The 19052-nt window shown below is 35.2% G+C and overlaps 1 protein-coding gene across 1 annotated transcript in view; it reads left to right on the top strand.

The window, feature by feature from the left end:
• Positions 1–19052, top strand: part of MTHFD2L (methylenetetrahydrofolate dehydrogenase (NADP+ dependent) 2 like) — a 137502-nt gene that overhangs the window by 54226 nt on the left and 64224 nt on the right. Inside the window, 2 exon segments of the mRNA XM_036852708.1 lie at positions 9561–9589; positions 9592–9628. Of these exon segments, the coding sequence (XP_036708603.1) occupies positions 9561–9589; positions 9592–9628 (66 nt within the window).

Here is a 19052-nt window from a genome sequence, read left to right as displayed (position 1 = left end):
GCACAGGGAACTCTACTCAGTAATCTATAATGGCCTATATGGGAAAAGAATCTAAAAAAAAAGAGTAGGTATATGTATATGTATAATTGATTCACTTTGCTGTACACCTGAAACTATAACTACAACTTTGTAAATCAACTACACTCCAATAAAGATTAAAAAAAAGAAACACATGCTCAGGATAAATAAAACATTTTCTGATATTAAGACCAAAAAATATTTTCTCCTAAAATTACTTATAAGCAGGGAACTATGTAATGGACTGAGTAATATTTATAACATGCTTTTTAATTTAATGAAATGGCCATATTTTATAGGGTTGTTTCTCTTATTGTTTAGCATAGATCAAAGCTACCATTGACATGCATTTCTCTGATCTCACTTGGACGTTTCTTCTCATTCTCAGTTTTTGAGTCATTCTCTTCTTCCCAAATTCTAAACCAGCGTTTCTCAAACTTAGCTGTCCACTGTAATCATCTGGGGGCTTTAAAAAAATGTAACCACCTAAGCCCAACACAGAACAATCATATCAGAGTCTTCATGAGTTGGATCTGAGTATCAGTATTTTTTAGGAAGCTCCATAGAAGAATGTAATGCAGTGAGGGTAACTGAGGAAGACTACTCAAAGCATGGGAATGAGCCCAGGGCTTCACTTCCTGTTCCAGAGTCATTCCCTAGTCAATCTTTTCCGGCCTCATAGCTTTAAATACCGCCTGTGTCACCTCTTACTCTGGACCCATATAACCACTGTCCACTTGACAACTCCACTTGGATGGTCAGTAGGCATCTCAAAATTACCATATACAAACCTTCACTCTTAATTTTACTCCCTTAGTCTTCCCTGTCTTAGTAAATGGTGCCATCAATTCACCCAGTTGCTCAGGCCATCCTTGACTTCTCTCTCTCACACCCCATGTCTTATCCATTAACAGTCTGTGTCAAATATACCCATGATCTCACCATCTTCACTAATAAGACCTTAGTTCAGACACCCGTTATCTCACACTATAAAATTTACAAAACAGTTTCCTGTCTCCACCCTTGTCCCATCTCCCGCATGCAGTCTGTTTTCTAACTGGTGTGTCTCAATCATCTGTGGCTTCCCATAACACTCAAAACAATAAAACACCAGAGTAACATCCAAATTCCTTACTACGATATGCAAGACCTTACGTGATCCTATCTGGGCTGCCTCTCCTTACTCATTTTTTACCATTCTTACCTTCATCACTGCCCTCCAAGCCACATCTGTATTTTGCTTTCCTAGAACATGTCATACATGCTCACGTGTCAGGATCTTTGCCCTTGGTTTCCCTTCGGCCTAGAATGCTCTTTTTGGAAGTTATTTACATAATTATTTCCTCACTTCCTTCTGGTTTCTGTTCAAATGTTACCTCCCCAGGCTGTCCCTGACCACCTTAACAAAGTAGCACCTATGCTATTACTCTGTTTACTTACTCTGTGCTTTTTTCTTCATAGCACTTATTTCTATGCAAACTTTTTATTATATATGTATTTGCTCATTTATATATTGTCTATGTTAAATGAATGAATCCATGATTTCAGTTCAATAATTTTTGGCTGAAACCAGGGGCAGATCTTTTAACTATCTAGAGACAATGGTGGTCAAAATTCAGTAAGTCCTTCCTAATACTCTTTCTCACAAAAGAGATAGATTGAGATGTTTAAAAGGAGTGAAATTGAAACGGTATGTGAGTAACTAAATGTGAAACCATATTCCTTAGTTGTAATCCACCTAGTGACCCAAGATGTTTGGAAGGTAACTGAAAGACTGATAAACAGCAAATCATACCAGCCAGGTCTTGACCAGATACCAGATTAAAGTCTGGCCCACTTTAAGCATGAAAAGAAGGCTTAGATCTGAGTACTCTGTAACTATATCTAAAGTTATTTAAACAAAGAAAAAACAGCTGAAGTTGAAACAGAAAACTTATAGTAGATGGAATTCAGGAGCCAAGAGAGTACAGTATTGTTTTAAGATCTGGGGAAATTAGCTCTTGATTATTTTACAAGAGGTAAAAATTAAAGCTGAAAATGTCCTTTTTGTGTTAGAGACACATGTGTTTTCTGTCAGATGCTGTCTTATTAGTACGACCAGTGTGTTCCAGGTGAGATCTAAAGGCAGACTTTATCCCTAAGGAAAAAGAAGTGTCATCCAAGATCCCACACTGGCCTCCTGAAAGAGTCAGGATGATAATCCCAGAAATGCTATTCTGCTGACCAAAGTGAAAACATAGTGTTTCTCAGCTCTGATTTTACAACTGTGAACTCCAATGGTTAGCTTCCTTTCTGCTCAGGGCGGAGGCTGTGTAGTGAAGTGACTAGGAGCTTGGCCACTAGAGCTGAACTAAATAAATTTGAATTCTGACTCATATAGTTTTATGACCTTGGACAAATTAATGGGCTTTTTGTATTTTCTCGGTTTTCTCATTTATAAAAATGTAAATAATATTAGTTTCTACCTCATAAAAATATGCTTACAGTGTTTGGTGAAGACTGTATGAGTTAATACGTGTAAAGTACTAGAACAGTGCTAGACGTGTAGTAAATTCTTATATAAGAGCTATTTTCATCACATATGTTTTGGCTCTGTGCATTTTGTTTTTTGTTTGTCTGTTTTATGCTAAAGATGTTATTGCAAGCTTATGGAGAGGGAAAGAAATACATGTTCAAATTCAGAATCTTTAGGTCTCTGGAGGCATTTGTCCAAAAACAGAACTCAGGCTTCTCTTATCCATCTAGTGCTATTCTGTTGACAAATACTGAGTTTTCCTTCTTGCGATTTCCCTGGTGATTTTCCCTTTAAAACAGACCATGGTATGAGTTAATATATTGGGAATGACTCATTTTTCCCTTAAAAAGTGACAAAGCAAAACCCTACATGTGAGATTCTAGCTCCTGTTGGATTTGCCATTTGGCTTCATCTGCTGATACAGGCACAAGCAAGTATGTATTTGAAGATTTGCCTCATGGAAAAGGAAGATGAGACTTGTCCTGCGTTGCTGTGGAAGATAGATCTAGGATCCTGGTAAAATTTTCAAAAAGGGAGACTTTAGCTCTTGTAAGAAAGAACTTTCTAACAGTTTGGGCAAAATAATATGCCTATAATTATTTTTATAGAAAATGATTTATCAGTTGGAAAGGATAGGAAAAGCATAAGGGAATTGAAGCAGAAGCAAACCAAATTCCTACTCACATCAAGAATCTCTCTCTTAGACCTTTAAGTGCCCCTGTGCTGTTCTTAGCTAGAGTAGACAATGGTTCTCTGTGCCAACACTGTAACTTATACCTCCTTTTAGTGTGGAATTACCACACTGTATTATAATTCTGATTCACAGATCTGTTTTCCATATGAGAGGAGAGAATTGTGTATCTCCATCACTTGGCATGGTCCTGGGATTATTTCTTGATTGTCGAATAAATGAATGTAGGGAATGGCTGGAAATGTCTGACAAAAGTAAATTCCTCATTTAGGTAATTTTAACAAAAAAATGATACTCTAAAATGAATCATATTGTGTTGTTTGTCTTAGCATTTTTAAATAGAAAATATTAATTTCCTCAAATTTTAATTGCCAACAACTGTTTGCTACAATCTGCAATTTTGCATAAATTACAGAGGTAATGATAGCCTAGAAAACTGCGCAGGTGGCTCCCAGTGAACAAGTCTTGATTGACTGTGGACTTTTATATAGTGAGAAGCATATCTTGCCCAGCAGCTAATTATTAAGTTCTAACAGAACTCTATGATTCTGGGAGATAGGTTCTAAGTCTTTTATTCTTACTATATCTTACAAACATGATGTAAAGCACTGGGCACAATGAAGTTGCTTAATACTTCTTATAAAACATTTTTTTTAACATCTTTATCAGAGTATAATTGCTTTACAATGGTGTGTTAGTTTCTGCTTTATAACAAAGTGAATCAGCTATACATATACATATATCCCCATATCTCCTTCCTCTTGTGTCTCCCTCCCATCCTCCCTATCCCACCCCTGTAGGTGGTCACAAAGCATTTTTATCTGGGTTTGTGTGATAGAAAAATTAAGCCTGAGCCCAGGCTCTTATCATACTCACAATATGAGGATAAAACTGAGTGAGGGAAAAAGTCATCTGAGGGTCAGAGATATGCATCATTTTATGGAGTAGCTGCTGTAACCTGTTGGTTCTGATTACCCTAGGGAAAAATTTGAGACGCTAGAAATGACTAGGTGCAGCAAGCCATAGGATTCATTGAACAAAAGTAATTGTAACCAGAATTGAAAAGAGAAATGACAAGAATTTTCACAACGCCAAGTAAGACAGGTTAAATAAGAGTATAGTTAGGATATCTAGTTCTCAGAACCAGGAAACAGGTATCAAGGGGCAAAGGCAGAAGTGTCTGAGGCATTATTTGAACACATTTGCTCTTAATTCCCTTGGTTCAACTCTCTTTTGCTATCATCATCCAGTTTAATGAATAGCAGGCTAAAAACCTTCCCATTGTTTGATAGCACAATAGTCAGAAACTGACCAATCAAGTCTAAATAAGACTTTGATATTGCCATGGGTATTCCTAGCCAAACTCACTTAGGAGTAAAAACAATTTAACTAGATATTATTATTGAAGGAGTGGAGTTATCTAAAAGATCTTTTCATGCTGATTGAAATTCATCTCAATATTTTTTCTTTTGCTTGAAGCTTTACAGATTGTTAATTATATGTGTATATAACTCACTGGATTATGTATCGCTCAGTTCCTTGATTAAGTCATCAGTAATGATGAAGTGGGAGGTTTTGGTTTTAATTTTGGTTTTTGCAGGGATTTGGGAGGCTCTCATTTGGAACAAGAGAATGCTTGAGTGGGCTGCTAATGAATGTGTAAGGGGAACCTTCTAAATATAGGAGAACTGTATTAAGATAGAGATGGGAGGATGCTTCATAATTTTGGTGGCTTGGGATGGTTCTAAACATATACTCTACATTTGTTGATTGTTTATAGCAAGTGAAAGAAAGAGAAAAAACAAGGGGAACTCATAGACTTTTACTCTAAGTAACTGGGCAGAAGGTGGTACCATTACCAGAAATGAAAACGACTGCTGTATCAAGTACAAAGAGTTGTTCTTCCTATTCAAAGATTTCCTGGTTTTCTCTTTTATTTTTCCATATTAACTTTAGAATAAAATTATATTCATCTACAAAAAAGCAAAATACCATTTTTTATTGTAGTTGTATTAAATGTGTAATGAATATAGGGGGAACTGTCATCTTTATGATGTTGAATCCTACTCAAGAATATGGTTTGTCTTAAAACCATGACTAGTTCCTCAGTCTTACTTAAATCTTTTGGTGTTGTTCTAGAGATTTTCTTTTACCATATAGATTTTACACATTTTTTGTTAAGTTTACTTCTGAGTATTTTATTTTTGTCTTGCTATTATAATGGGGTCTTTTCTTTCATTATATCTTCTTACATGTTGTTGTATATGATAGTATTTATATCAACTTTAAAAATAAAATAGCCAGTTACCATACCCACAAGATGAGTTTATTTGGGAATAGCCAGACGAATTACAATTTGGGAAATGCAAGCTATGGTGGACCGTAGGCAAATCCAGAGAACAAAGGAGGGGAGGTTACTTTTATAGAGAAAAGGGGGTAGTTTGGAGGGACTGTTCTAAACAAAAGTTTACTGGAGGAAAGTAAGAGTTCAGGGTGGCAATGGCTTCTCATTGGCTGGGCTGTTGCTGGGCAAGGAAAATCTTCCTTCCTGAAATAGAAGACTTCCTCTTGTTTGGTAAAGCAAGGTACAGTTCTTCCCATGGGGCATGAAAATAGAGGCGAGTGCATGCAAACGATGGAAAGTGATAGTAGTGAGAGCACCTTCTACAGGCCCTCTCAACTCTAATTTTAGTTGAGGTTTTCTTTAATTTTCACATTTATTTCTATATATTCATTTTTACTTGGCTAATTTATTGAATTCTCTCCTTGCTTATAATGTTAGTTTTTAGGCTTAGTTATTATAAACATTTTAACATTTATGTTTATTAATTTTTTTCTAATATCTTTTGTTTATTTTATTGTTCTTTATCTAACATTTTAAGTTAAATGATTGATTCACTCATTTTTTAATTTCTATTTTATTTATGTAATAATTTAAGTCTGTGAATTTTCCTCTAAGCTTTGCTTTATTTATATCTGATAGGATCTAATCTGTAGTACTTTTATTATAAATGTTTCTAGAAATTCTGCAATGTTGTTTTGTGTTTTCCTTTTGACCCAAGGATTGTTCAAAATAGTATTAAAATTTTTTTCCAATGGAAGGGTTTCTCAATTTCTGATTTTGTCAATACTTATAACTTTATTGATTTGTGATCAGAGAAAATATCTATAGTTTATCCAGCTATCTACTTTTTGGTATTAATTACTTTTTTTGTTGTTGCCAAAGTCATATCATTAAAAATATACTCTTTGGGCACCTGAAAGGAAAATATATGATCTACTTTCAGAATTTAATGTATTGTAGTCAGATATATATCATTAATTATGTTGCTTATATTTTCTATACCTTTGATCTGTAATGGATTGAGAAAGGTTAATTGAATTCAACAAATTCAATGTGTTTCTATTTCTCCGTGTATCTCCTGTAATTTCTGCTTTATGAACTGATTTCTTTTTTATTTGTTACTTATATATTTATCATTGTCGTGTCTTCATTTAAATCACAACTTTGCATTATAATGTGTACCTTTTTATCCTATTTGATAAAGTTGCTGTATTTCTCCTTATTTGATAATAAGAGCATCATTTTTTTTTTGATTAGTCATTTTCCTGTTATATGTTTTCCCACCTTTTATTTTCAACATTTCTGAACAGCTTTGTTTCAGATGTGTTTTATTTAAAGTATAGAACTAGACTTTACTTTGTGAGTCAATTTTAATATACTATTCTTTTAATAGATAACAGAAAAATTTATATTTATTATTATGGTAAATATATACAGTCTGAAATGTCATATTATCTTCTGTTCTGTTATTTTTACGGTTTTTGTTTTCTTTTTATATTTTTTCTTTTTTGTATATAGTTGTTTTATTATTTAGGAAGATTTAGGAAGTTAATAATTATAACTTTATACAGTACTCTTAGTTCTCTATTTCTTTATGTGGTATCTATTGATACTCTCTTAGAAGAAATGATAAAATGTTTCCTTTTCCTTCTGTGATTCCATTTCTTTTGTCTCCTACCTGATATTTGCCAATAAAAATTATCTTTGTAGTGTGTTTACCTTATACTTTTAAATATTCTCATATTTCTATTATTTGATTGGTCAGTTTTAAATTATATCTGTTCATTCTAGTCATTAAATATAAGGCAATCAGCAAACTTTCTCATTTTTGTCCTTCCTATTCTAATTTTGTTAGTTGCACCAATTCTACCTAATCAGAGCAAATAACATTTAACATTTTGTCTATCACGCCAATCCTCACACTTTTTGGCCTTAATTTTGTTATTAAATATATTCAAAACACTCCAATAGTCCTTTTGCCAGTTTCTTCAGATATATTTTGATTCATTAAAGTTCATCTTTTAGCACATTCCTCTGGAAAAACTCATGGGAACAATATTTCCTGTGTTCTTACAATTTCAAAATTGTTTGCAAACTTTAATCTTGGAAGACAATTTGACTGGATATGAAATCCTTGCTCCCAGTTTCTTTACATGGGTTTCTTGTAGGTATTGCTCTGCTGTTTTCTGGAATTGAATGTAAAAATCTGAATTTTTGCCTGGTTGCTCATAGGATTCTTTTTTTAGTCTTTAAAATCCAGCAACTTTACTGATATATGTCTCACTGTTGACTATTATAGGTCAATTTGTATGGACTCAAGTCTTTTTTCCCCATTTTGTATGACTCTAAGTTCTTATTTTTAAAGTGTTTGGCATAGTGTTTGGTCATAATGTTCAACTTTTCCATAACAACATTTTTCTGTTGAGTTTATTACTTTGTTGTTAAATTAAAAATTTTCTTTGTTTTTTTTTCCTTGGGTCTGCCACTTTTAAAATGTATCCTTTTATTTACTTAAAATTTTGCATATAGTAAAATTTACTCTTTTTTGGTGTATAGTTCCATGACTTTAGACAAATGCATACAGTCATGTAACTACCACTAGAATCAAAATTCCCCTGGGCTGATTCTTATATAGTATCCTTTTATTGATGCTGTGTAAAATCCTTTTTAAAATTACTTATCATGGAATGAGCTGGGTTTTCTTGGATCTTCTCTTTGCAGGGTGCTTCTGTTAGGGTTTGGGGAGGACATGCTGAGCAGCCTTCAGATTCTTCCTTCACTTTCACAGAGTCAAACTACTTCCTGTTTGAATGGCTCCTCTGAGTCTTTGTGTTACTACCCACTGTGAACTATGCTAGGTCCAAGAGGGCTTCTTCTGCCCTTATTCCCACATTTTCTGCTACAAATAAGAGAGATATATATTACATTTTATGTGACCCCTTCACCTTCAGGAAGTATATTTTTATAGTCATTTCCAGAGATCTGCCACTGCTGGCCATCTTGTTATTCTCTGAACTTTTCTGCCTTTCTCCCTGTGTGGTATCTACTAACTCTGCTGATCCTGGGTAACTCTTCCATGTTTTTGGAGTCTGTGTACAATATGTCTTCTAGTTTTGCTAAAAATTGTGCAGTTTTTATTGTTGTCATTAACTGTGTAGCATTTGCATGTTATCTGGGAGGAGAAGAGAGACAATACTGTCTCACACAGCCCTGTTCTTACTGGAAGTCCTTCCTTTGACTTCCCTCATCACTGCCTTTCCCTGATTCCCCTTCCTTGGCTCACACATTAAGCACTGGAATCCCTCATACTGCTAACCTCTCTTATTCCTACATCTCTTAATTAAAGCATGTATGAATACTTCCTGTTATATCCTAGACCTCGTCATCATTTTCTAAACATATAATTTCAAAGTTGGTCCATTTTTTCCTGCTATCCTTTTGGCTTGGAATGCTCTTTTATTCTTTCCGATTAGTATACTCTTGTTCATACTTTATGACCTAAAAATGTATATTAACTCCTTCAGGAAACCTTCCTTGACACCTCCTCAGGATGAGGCAGAATTAATTTCTCACCTGTGCTTCTACAGTACATTGTGCCATTTTTAGTGCACTTATTTTGTTGTTTTCAATATTTACATATTATCAAGCCAGTGAGTATCCCCTACATCTATGTATTGACCTGTCAATACAGAACTTTCAAATCCTGGGTTTTCTAGGGACTCTACTTACAACTCTCCTATGATGGTCCAGCACATACCTTCATTTATCTCATTTGATTTTCCACTGTTCAATTGAGGGGTACAATATTTTGAGTCATCTAGGTTTCCTTATCTAGCTTTTGCTTGCTAAGTGATTTGATAATTTCAAAGCAATTTTCCTATTCTTAGGATGTAACTGGAACTCCTCTAGAATTGGAGCATTCACAAATTAAAAAAAAAACACAAAAAAAACAAACCTCAGTAATCATTAATGGAAGTTATTCTGCATTCCAGGTGATGCAACTGTGACAATAGCTTCACAGATATACTCCCAAAAGAACAACTGAAGATCCATACTACTTGCTGGCAGATGTTATCGTTAGTAGCTTGCAGGTAAGTCTTTAGTGGCTGTTATTTGGTGAAATGTCATCAGCAGACTAATTCCTGCCCTAATTGCTGACATGTCTATAAGAACAGCTTCTTGGGAGACTTAGGTATATGTAGGACTGACTTCCATTCTGTCTCTTGGCAATCATCATATTGGTCCATTATGCCTATGTTAGCATTCATCACTTCATTGTGGAAAACCAAAACAGCCTTTGGAATGACAGATTAAGCACAAGAATAAATGTGTACTTTGACAATTACTTTGACAGACATGATTGGTTCTAAACATGAATAAGTTATGGGGAGACTGATAGGAAATGCTGTTGAAAGAGTAGCCAGGGCTAGCTCACATAGGACCTTGTGGACCCTGTAAGGACTTTCATATAAGCCAAAGGTGGCTGTGAGCAGGAGACTGACATGATCTGTCTTATGTTTTTAAAATATTATTCATACTGTGTCAAGGGGAATTGAGTGTAGAAGAGCAGTAGTAGAAACAGAGAGAACAGTTATTGCACTTCTATTTAATGGATCTAGGTTTTTCCTTAATTTGTTTTATAATCAAACATACAAAGTAATTCTACCCGTCATTTCTATCTTTACTCTTGCCACATAGCATTTCTACATTGCAGACAATTGTGACTCTTTCTGTTTTATCCAAGACTTGAATGGGAGCATTTTTCATTTTGTTTATCAATTAGATGTTATTGGTAATTTCTAGGCTTTACACTTGATTTGCTGAGTATTTACAAACTATGAAGGGAGGGTAAAAGTTCCAGAAGAAATTGAGTTTGATGAAGAGAATAATAATAGTTTAAATTAGTTTCAACCAAGATTAATTCACTTTTTATTATAATATAGGCCCTTCTCTGAAAGTCAGAATATATATGTGATGATTCCAGGTGGAGTAATTTGCCTCTTCATAGAGTAAAAATAGAAATATTCCCTTTTCAAGAAGTCACCAGTAAACTGGTAAAGCTAAGCACATTTCCCGTTTTTCTGAGAAATTATATTCAGAGGATATCAAGTGCAAATTTTTGAACTGGGTTGACATAAGTAAGACATCAGATGTTTAGACAGGCAATACAGTTTTTCAGACCACAGGTCAACACTAAGTAAAATACTGCTGCAGCAGCTGATTTATTCACAGAAGACAAATATTGGGTTGGCCAGAAAGTTCATTATGGCAAAGCCTAACGAACTTTTGGCAAACCCAATGTTATGTTGACTTCTTTTTATTTATTTATTTATTATTATTGTATTATTATTTTTTAAATGTTTATTTATTTATTTATTTTCTTATTAGTCATCCATTTTATACACATCAGTGTATACATGTCAATCCCAATCACCCAATTCATCACACCACCACCCCCACCCCCCTGCCGCTTTCCCCCCTTGGTGTCCATACGTTTGTTCTCTACATCTGTGTCTCAACTTCTGCCCTGCAAACCAGTTCATCTTTACCATTTTCTAGGTTCCACATATATGTGTTAATATACGATATTTGTTTTTCGCTTTCTGAATTACTTCACTCTGTATGACAGTCTCTAGATGCATCCACGTCTCTACAAATGACCTGACTTCGTTCCTTTTTAGGGCGGAGTAATATTCTATTGTATATATATACCACATCTTCTTCATCCATTCGTCTCTTGATGGGCATTTAGGTTGCTTCCATGACCAGGCTATTGTAAATAGTGCTGCAATGAACATTGGGGTGCATGTGTCTTTTTGAATTATGGTTTTCTCTGGGTGTATGCCCAGTAGTGGGATTGCTGGGTCATACAGTAGTTCTATTTTTAGTTCTTTAAGGAACCTCCATACTGTTCTCCATAGTGCCTGTATCAATTTACATTCCCACCAACAGTGCAGGAGGGTTCCCTTTTCTCCACACCCTCCCCAGCATTTGTTGTTTGTAGACTTTCTGATGATGCCTTTTCCAACTGGTGTGAGGTGATACCTCACTGTAGTTTTGATTTGCATTTCTCTAATAATTAGTGATGTTGAGCAGCTTTTCATGTGCTTCTTGGCCATCTGTACGTCTTCTTTGGAGAAATGTCTATTTAGGTCTTCTGCCCATTTTTGGATTGGGTTGTTTGTTTCTTTAATATTGAGCTGCATGAGCTGTTTATATATTTTGGAGATTAATCCTTTGTCCGTTGATTCATTTGCAAATATTTTCTCCCATTCGGAGGGTTGTCTATTCGTCTGTTTATGGTTCCTTTGCTTCGCAAAAGCTTGAAGTTCATTAGGTCCCATTTGTTTATTTTTGTTTTTATTTCCATTACTCTAGGAGGTGGATCCAAAAAGATCTTGCTGTGATTTATGTCAAAGAGTGTTCTTCCTATGTTTTCCTCTAAGAGTTTTATAGTGTCCCCCCCCCCCAGTCTTACATTTAGGTCTCGAATCCATTTTGAGTTTATTTTTATGTATGGTGTTAGGGAGTGTTCTAATTTCATTCTTTTACATGTAGCCATCTAGTTTTCCCAGCACCACTTATTGAAGAGACTGTCTTTTCTCCATTGTATATCCTTGCCTCCTTTGTCATAGATTAGTTGACCATAGGTGCGTGGGTTTATCTCTGGGCTTTCTATCTTGTTCCATTGATGTATGTTTGTGTTTTTGTGCCAGTACCATATTGTCTTGATTACTGTAGCTTTGTAGTATAGTCTGAAGTCAGGGAGTCTGATTCCTCCAGCTCCGTTTTTTTCCCTCAAGACTGCTTTGGATATTCGGGGTCTTTTGTGTCTCCATACAAATTTTAAGATTTTTTGTTCTAGTTCCGTAAAAAATGCCATTGATAATTTGATAGTGATTGCATTGAATCTGTAGATTGCTTTGGGTAGTATAGTCATTTTCACAATATTGATTCTTCCAATCTAAGAACATGGTATATCTCTCCATCTGTTTGTATCATCTTTAATTTCTTTCATCAGTTTCTTATAGTTTTCTGCATACAGGTCTTTTGTCTCCCTAGGTAGGTTTATTCCTAGGTATTTTATTTTTTTTGTTGCAATGGTAAATGTGAGTGTTTCCTTAATTTCGCTTTCAGATTTTTCATCATTAGTGTATAGGAATGCAAGAGATTTCTGTGCATTAATTTTGTACCCTGCAACTTTACCAAATTCATTAATTAGCTCTAGTAGTTTTCTGGTGGTATTTTTAGGATTCTCTAGGTATAGTATCATGTCATCTGCAACCAGTGACAGTTTTACTTCTTCTTTTCCAATTTGTATTCCTTTTAATTTCTTTTCCTCCTCTGATTGCTGTGGCTAGAACTTCCAAAACTATGTTGAATAATAGTGATGAGAGTGGACATCCTTGTCTTCTTCCTGATCTTAGAGAAAATGCTTTCAGTTTTTCACCATTGAGAATGATGTTTGCTGTGGGCTTGTCGTATATGGCCTTTATTATGTTGAGGTAGGTTCCCTCTATGCCCACTTTCTGGAGAGTTTTTATCATAAATGGGTGTTGAATTTTGTCAAAAGCTTTTTCTGCATCTGTTGAGATGATCCTATGGTTTTTCTCCTTCAGTTTGTTAATATTGTGTATCACATTGATTGATTTGCGTATATTGAAGAATCCTTGCATCCCTGGGATAAATCCCACTTGATCATGGTGTATGATCCTTTTAATGTGTTGTTGGATTCTGTTTGCTAGTATTTTGTTTAGGATTTTTGCATCTATATTCATCAGTTATATTGGTCTGTAATTTTCTTTTTTTGTAGTATCTTTGTCTGGTTTTGGTATCAGGGTGATGGTGGCCTCATAGAATGAGTTTGGGAGTGTTCCTTCCTCTGCAATTGTTTGGAAGAGTTTGAGAAGGATGGGTGTTAGCTCTTCTCTACATTTCTGATAGAATTCACCTGTGTAGCCATCTGGTCCTGGAGTTTTCTTTGTTGGAAGATTTTTAATCTCAGTTTCAATTTCATTTCTTGTGATTGGTCTGTTCATATTTTCTATTTCTTCCTGGTTCAGTCTTGGAAGGTTATACCATTCTACGAATTTGTCCATTTCTTCCAGGTTGTCCATTTTATTTCCATAGAGTGCTTGTAGTAGTCTCTTAGGATGCTTTGTATTTCTGCCGTGTCTGTTGTAACTTCTCCTTTTCTATTTCTAATTTTATTGATTTGAGTCCTCTCCCTCTTTTTCTTGATGAGTCTGGCTAAGGGTTTATCAATTTTGTTTATCTTCTCAAAGAACCAGCTTTTAGTTTTATTGATCTTTGCTATTGTTTTCTTTGTATGTAGTTCATTTATTTCTGCTCTGATCTTTATGGTTTCTTTCCTTCTGCTAACTTTGGATTTTGTTTGTTCTTCTTTCTCTAGATCCTTTAGGTGTAACGTTAGATTGTTTCTTGAGATTTTTCTTGTTTCTTGAGGTAGGCTTGTATAGTTATAAACTTCCCTCTTAGAACTGCTTTTGCTGCATCCCATAGGTTTGGGATCGTTGTGTTTTCATTGTCATTTGTCTCTAGGTATTTTTTGATTTCCTCTTTGATTTCTCCAGTGATCTCTTGGTTATTTAGTAACGTATTGTTTAGCCTCCATGTGTTTGTGTTTTTTACGTTTTTTTCCATGTAATTCATTTCTAATCTCATAGCATAGTGGTCAGAAAAGATGCTTGATATGATTTCAATTTTCTTAAATTTACTGAGGCTTGATTTGTGACCCAAGATGTGATCTATCCTGGAGAATGTTCCGTGTGCACTTGAGAGAAAGTGTAATCTGCTGTTTTTGGATGGAATGTCCTATAAATATCAATTAAATCTATCTGGTCTATTGTGTCATTTAAAGCTTGTGTTTCCTTATTAATTTTCTGTTTGGATGATCTGTCCATTGGTGTAAGTGAGGTGTTGAAGTCCCCCACTATTATTGTGTTACTGTCGATTTCCTCTTTTAGAGCTGTTAGCAGTTGCCTTATGTGTTGAGGTGCTCCTATTTTGGGTGCATATATATTTATAATTGTTATATCTTCTTCTTGGATTGATCCCTTGATCATATGTAGTGTCCTTCCTTGTCTCCTGTACCATTCTTTATTTGAAAGTCTATTTTATCTTATATGAGTATTGCTACTCCAGCTTTCTTTTGATTTCCATTTGCATGGAATATCTTTTTCCATCCCCTCACCTTCAGTCTGTATGTGTCCCTAGGTCTGAAGTGGGTCTCTTGTAGACAACATATATATGGGTCTTGTTTTTGTATCCATTCAGCAAGCCTGTGTCTTTTGGTTGGAGCATTTAATCCTTTCACGTTTAAGGTAATTATCGATATGTATGTTCCTATGACCATTTTCTTAATTGTCTTGGGTTTGTTTTTGTAGGTCCTTTTCTTCTCTTGTGTTTCCCACTTACAGAAGTTCCTTTAGCATTTGTTGTAGAGCTGGTTTGGTGGTGCTGAATTCTCTTAGCTTTTGCTTGTCTCTAAAGCTTTTGATTTCTCCATCGAATGTGAATGAGATCCTTGCTGGGTAGAGTAATCTTGGTTGTAGGTTCTTCCCTTTCATCACTTTAAGTATATCATGCCACTCCCTTCTGGCTTGTAGAGTTTCTTCTGAGAAATCAGCTGTTAACCTTATGGGAGTTCCCTTATATGTTATTTTTCGTTTTTCCCTTGCTGCTTTCAATAATTTTTCTTTGTCTTTAATTTTTGCCAATTTTTTTACTATGTGTCTCAGCATGTTTCTCCTTGGGTTTATCCTGTATGGGACTCTCTGTGCTTCCTGGACTTGGGTGGCTCTTTCCTTTCCCATATTAGGGAAGTTTTTGACTATAATCTCTTCAAATATTTTCTCGGGTCCTTACTCTGTCTCTTCTCCTTCTGGGACCCCTATAATGCGAATGTTGTTGCATTTAATGTTTTCCCAGAGGTCTCTTAGGCTGTCTTCATTTCTTTTCATTCTTTTTTCTTTATTCTGTTCCTCAGCAGTGAATTCTGCCATTCTGTCTTCCAGGTCACTTATCCGTTCTTCTGCCTCAGTTTTTCTGCTATTGATTCCTTCTAGTGTAGTTTTCATTTCAGTTATTGTATTGTTCATCTCTGTTTGTTCTTTAATTCTTCTAGATCTTTTTTAAACATTTCTTGCATCTTCTCAGTCTTTGCCTCCATTCTTTTTCCGAAGTGCTGGTTCATCTTCACTATCGTTATTCTGAATTCTTTTTCTGGAAGATTGCCTATGTCCATTTCATTTAGTTGTTTTTCTGGGGTTTTATCTTGTTCCTTCATCTGATACATAGCCCTCTGCCTTTTCATCTTGTCTGTCTTTCTGTGAATGTGGTTTTTGTTCCACAGGCTGCAGGATTGTAGTTCTTCTTGCTTCTGCTGTCTGCCCTCTGCTGAATTCTTTTTAGAAACACTTGGATTCACACACCAGTGTCAGGATTTGGTGAGTAGAGAGGAATTTGAGTGGTCATCCTTGTTTTTCTCGAACTTTAGACAGAATGAAATTTACACTGTCTTTAAAAGGTGCTACTTGACTTCAGTGTTACCAACTTGTAAAGACTATTTCACAATTGACCTTAGTTCCCATTTATCAATTATAACATTGAATGAATATTTTCTTTTAGTGGGGAAAAATCCCTCAGTGTACATTCATGCTCATGTTATTTTCTTTGACAAGAAATGACAAATGGGTGATTAAAATCTTCTTTCAAGAACCAATGACATTTTTTTGTGACTAAATCAAACCTTAGGTCCCAAGTATGCACGCGAATACTATCATCATCCTTGAGTTCCTCCTATAGACTCACTGTATGCTCCTTTGTAAAGGCCTAAATCAGCACTGAGTACTAGGTGTTAAAAATAAGACAGGGAAAGAAAAAGGAAAATAAAGGATGAGAAGGGAAAGGAAGGACCAAGCCTATATAAAATGAACAGAAAATGAGTCAGGAGGTACTCAGGCCCCTAGGGGTAGAGACAGCATGGAGGCTGTGTACAGCAGCCATACTGCTCAGAGTAACCTGTTACCACCAGAGTGCGCCAGTCAGGTGTGTAGCTACTTCAGACAGCCAGTTGGCCGCACACCATCCTAATCCTGACCTGGAAGACATTTTGAACGAAAGCAGTGCAAACAGGTCTTACTCCCATCTTGTATTCTAGCTCTAATGCCTCTAATTAGATACAAAGGTATTCTGAATGCTGGAAGACAGCCCTGCACAAAGCCCTGTAGTCATGCTGAAGAAATACATATTTGGATAATGGGAAATTTCAGGGTAGAAAATTGAGAATTTATAAGAAATAACTAAAGATTGCTACATTTCCACTTCCTTAGTAATCACCTGGAGAATTTAAGGGTAAAATACGTAAAGGTAAATTACAGTGAAATTATATAGAAAGCAGGAGTTAATGTAAAAAAGAAATTCTATATAACCGGACAATAGGAATGAAATATTACTAAAATGATCACATCGTGCATTATGTGTGGGAAATAACAAATACAATTAGCAGTGGGTATTAAAGAAGGAGATAGCGATCTAATGACAGAGGTAGCTGGAACAGGGAGGGCTGGATCATTGTCATAACTAGGATGTCAGCATATAAGGAAGCAGTCCCATCTAGAAGTCAGGAAGAGTAGAAGGCGGAGCAGTGCGTAATGTATCAGAAAGATTAATGATATCTGATAGATGACAGTACAGAATGTAATGACGAAATCTCAGAATGGGCTTGAAAAAGAAAAATGTAAAAGAGGAAATCATTGTGTGAAGATCCTGGGGCATTAATAAAATTAACTTATATTAATATTAATCTCACCCCTTCAGTTTCTCAAATTCCCATAGTCCTATGCTTATAGATTTAACTGTGTATCACTTACTTTTTAAGCATCTACTTTCAAAAATCAAAAATTGGGCTAATTTAGAAGCTTGAATCTGAAAATCAGATTGTCAAACTGTATTTAGAAATAAGGAGCTTCAAGTCTCTACTTATAGCTACCTCTGAGTTCACAGAGAGCATGAATCTGTTTCTAGGACATTTTCCTGTATCGTGGTTATAGCACTTAACACCTGTTTATGGTTGTTGGTCACCTTCACTAGATTATATCAGGAACAGGACTGTTTGTTTTGTTTTGTTTTGTTTTGTTTTGTTTTGTTTTAGCTTTTTTTCTAAGCCAAGTGCTTAGAACAATATCTGACACACAGTGGGTACTCAATAAATGTGTGCTGTATTCATTTTGAGATTACAACTGGAGCAAGGATTTCTTCAAATTGATATAAACTTAGATGATAAATTTTTAAGAATAATTTTATAAAGATGGAATCATTCGTCTGAGATATTGGTTGATTCACTTAGTGATAGCGTTATTTTTATGACTACTAAGCATACCTACTTTGTCATTGTAAAGTAAATTGATAAAGCCATAAAAGTGAAAGATTTATTTATAAACGAATAGTTCTTATCATTAAGTGGATGAATGGGCTGATTTGATTTGAAAGATTAAGATTAAGAAATTATGAGCAGGATGAAGAAAGTAAAGAGACTATTATAGACATCTAAAATATAGTAAGAAAGGGAAAAGGTGGGGGGGAGGGATAAATTAGGAGGTTTATACTATATATAAAATAGGTAATCAACAAGGACCTACTGTATAGCACAGAGAACTCTACTCAGTACTCTGTAATAACCTATATGGGAAAAGAATCTGAAAAAGAATATATATATATAACTGAATCACTTTGCTGTACACCTGGAACTAACACAACATTGTAAATCAACTATACTCCAATATAAAATAAAAATTTTTTAAATGAAATAAAATATAGTAAGAGTATTAAACAGTTGAATGGAAGTAGTTTAGGGGAAGGCTAAATTGGCTTTGTGTAAGGCTAGTGATAAAGCAGGGGAAACTAGCCAGAATAAGGCACCAATTCTGAGAGTGTGGTAGAAGACCTTTGGTTGGCCTATATCTCATGCTTCCAGGAAACTGGGGGGAAATCTTCAGTTTGTAAAACTTCTAGGAATCTTGATTACCCAGGCAGGATAGGCACTTTTTTCCCAGACATTGTCCAAAGGACCCTCCACCCATCTGAGTAAACTCTGTGGAATTGGCTTCATTCAGAAGATAAGCTGCTGAGTCAATGCCACTAGCATATTAGCTTCTGAATGCAGAATGTCATAGTTAGTGATAGCTGATGTTTTGTCCACTAAGCTCTCCCCACCAGCATGATGAATGAACCTTCACAATCGTAACTGAAGCGTCTCTATTGCAACACTTTTAATAATAGACATTGTAATATAAAACAGGATAAATGGGTAATTCAGTAATTTGGAATATTCATACTTACTCGTCATAAAATGCAAGGTGACCAACCAACTTCTTTTCACTGCTTCTCCCATCATATTATCAAGTTTTAGACACACTCCCATTACACATCATCCTACTCGGAGTTTTCCCTCTGTTAAATTT

This window comes from Balaenoptera musculus, chromosome 5, assembly GCF_009873245.2.
Source record: "Balaenoptera musculus isolate JJ_BM4_2016_0621 chromosome 5, mBalMus1.pri.v3, whole genome shotgun sequence".
NCBI classification, from domain to species: domain Eukaryota; kingdom Metazoa; phylum Chordata; class Mammalia; order Artiodactyla; family Balaenopteridae; genus Balaenoptera; species Balaenoptera musculus.
The sequence above is the reverse complement of the archived record's forward strand: the minus strand, read 5'-3'. Positions and strand labels throughout refer to the sequence as shown.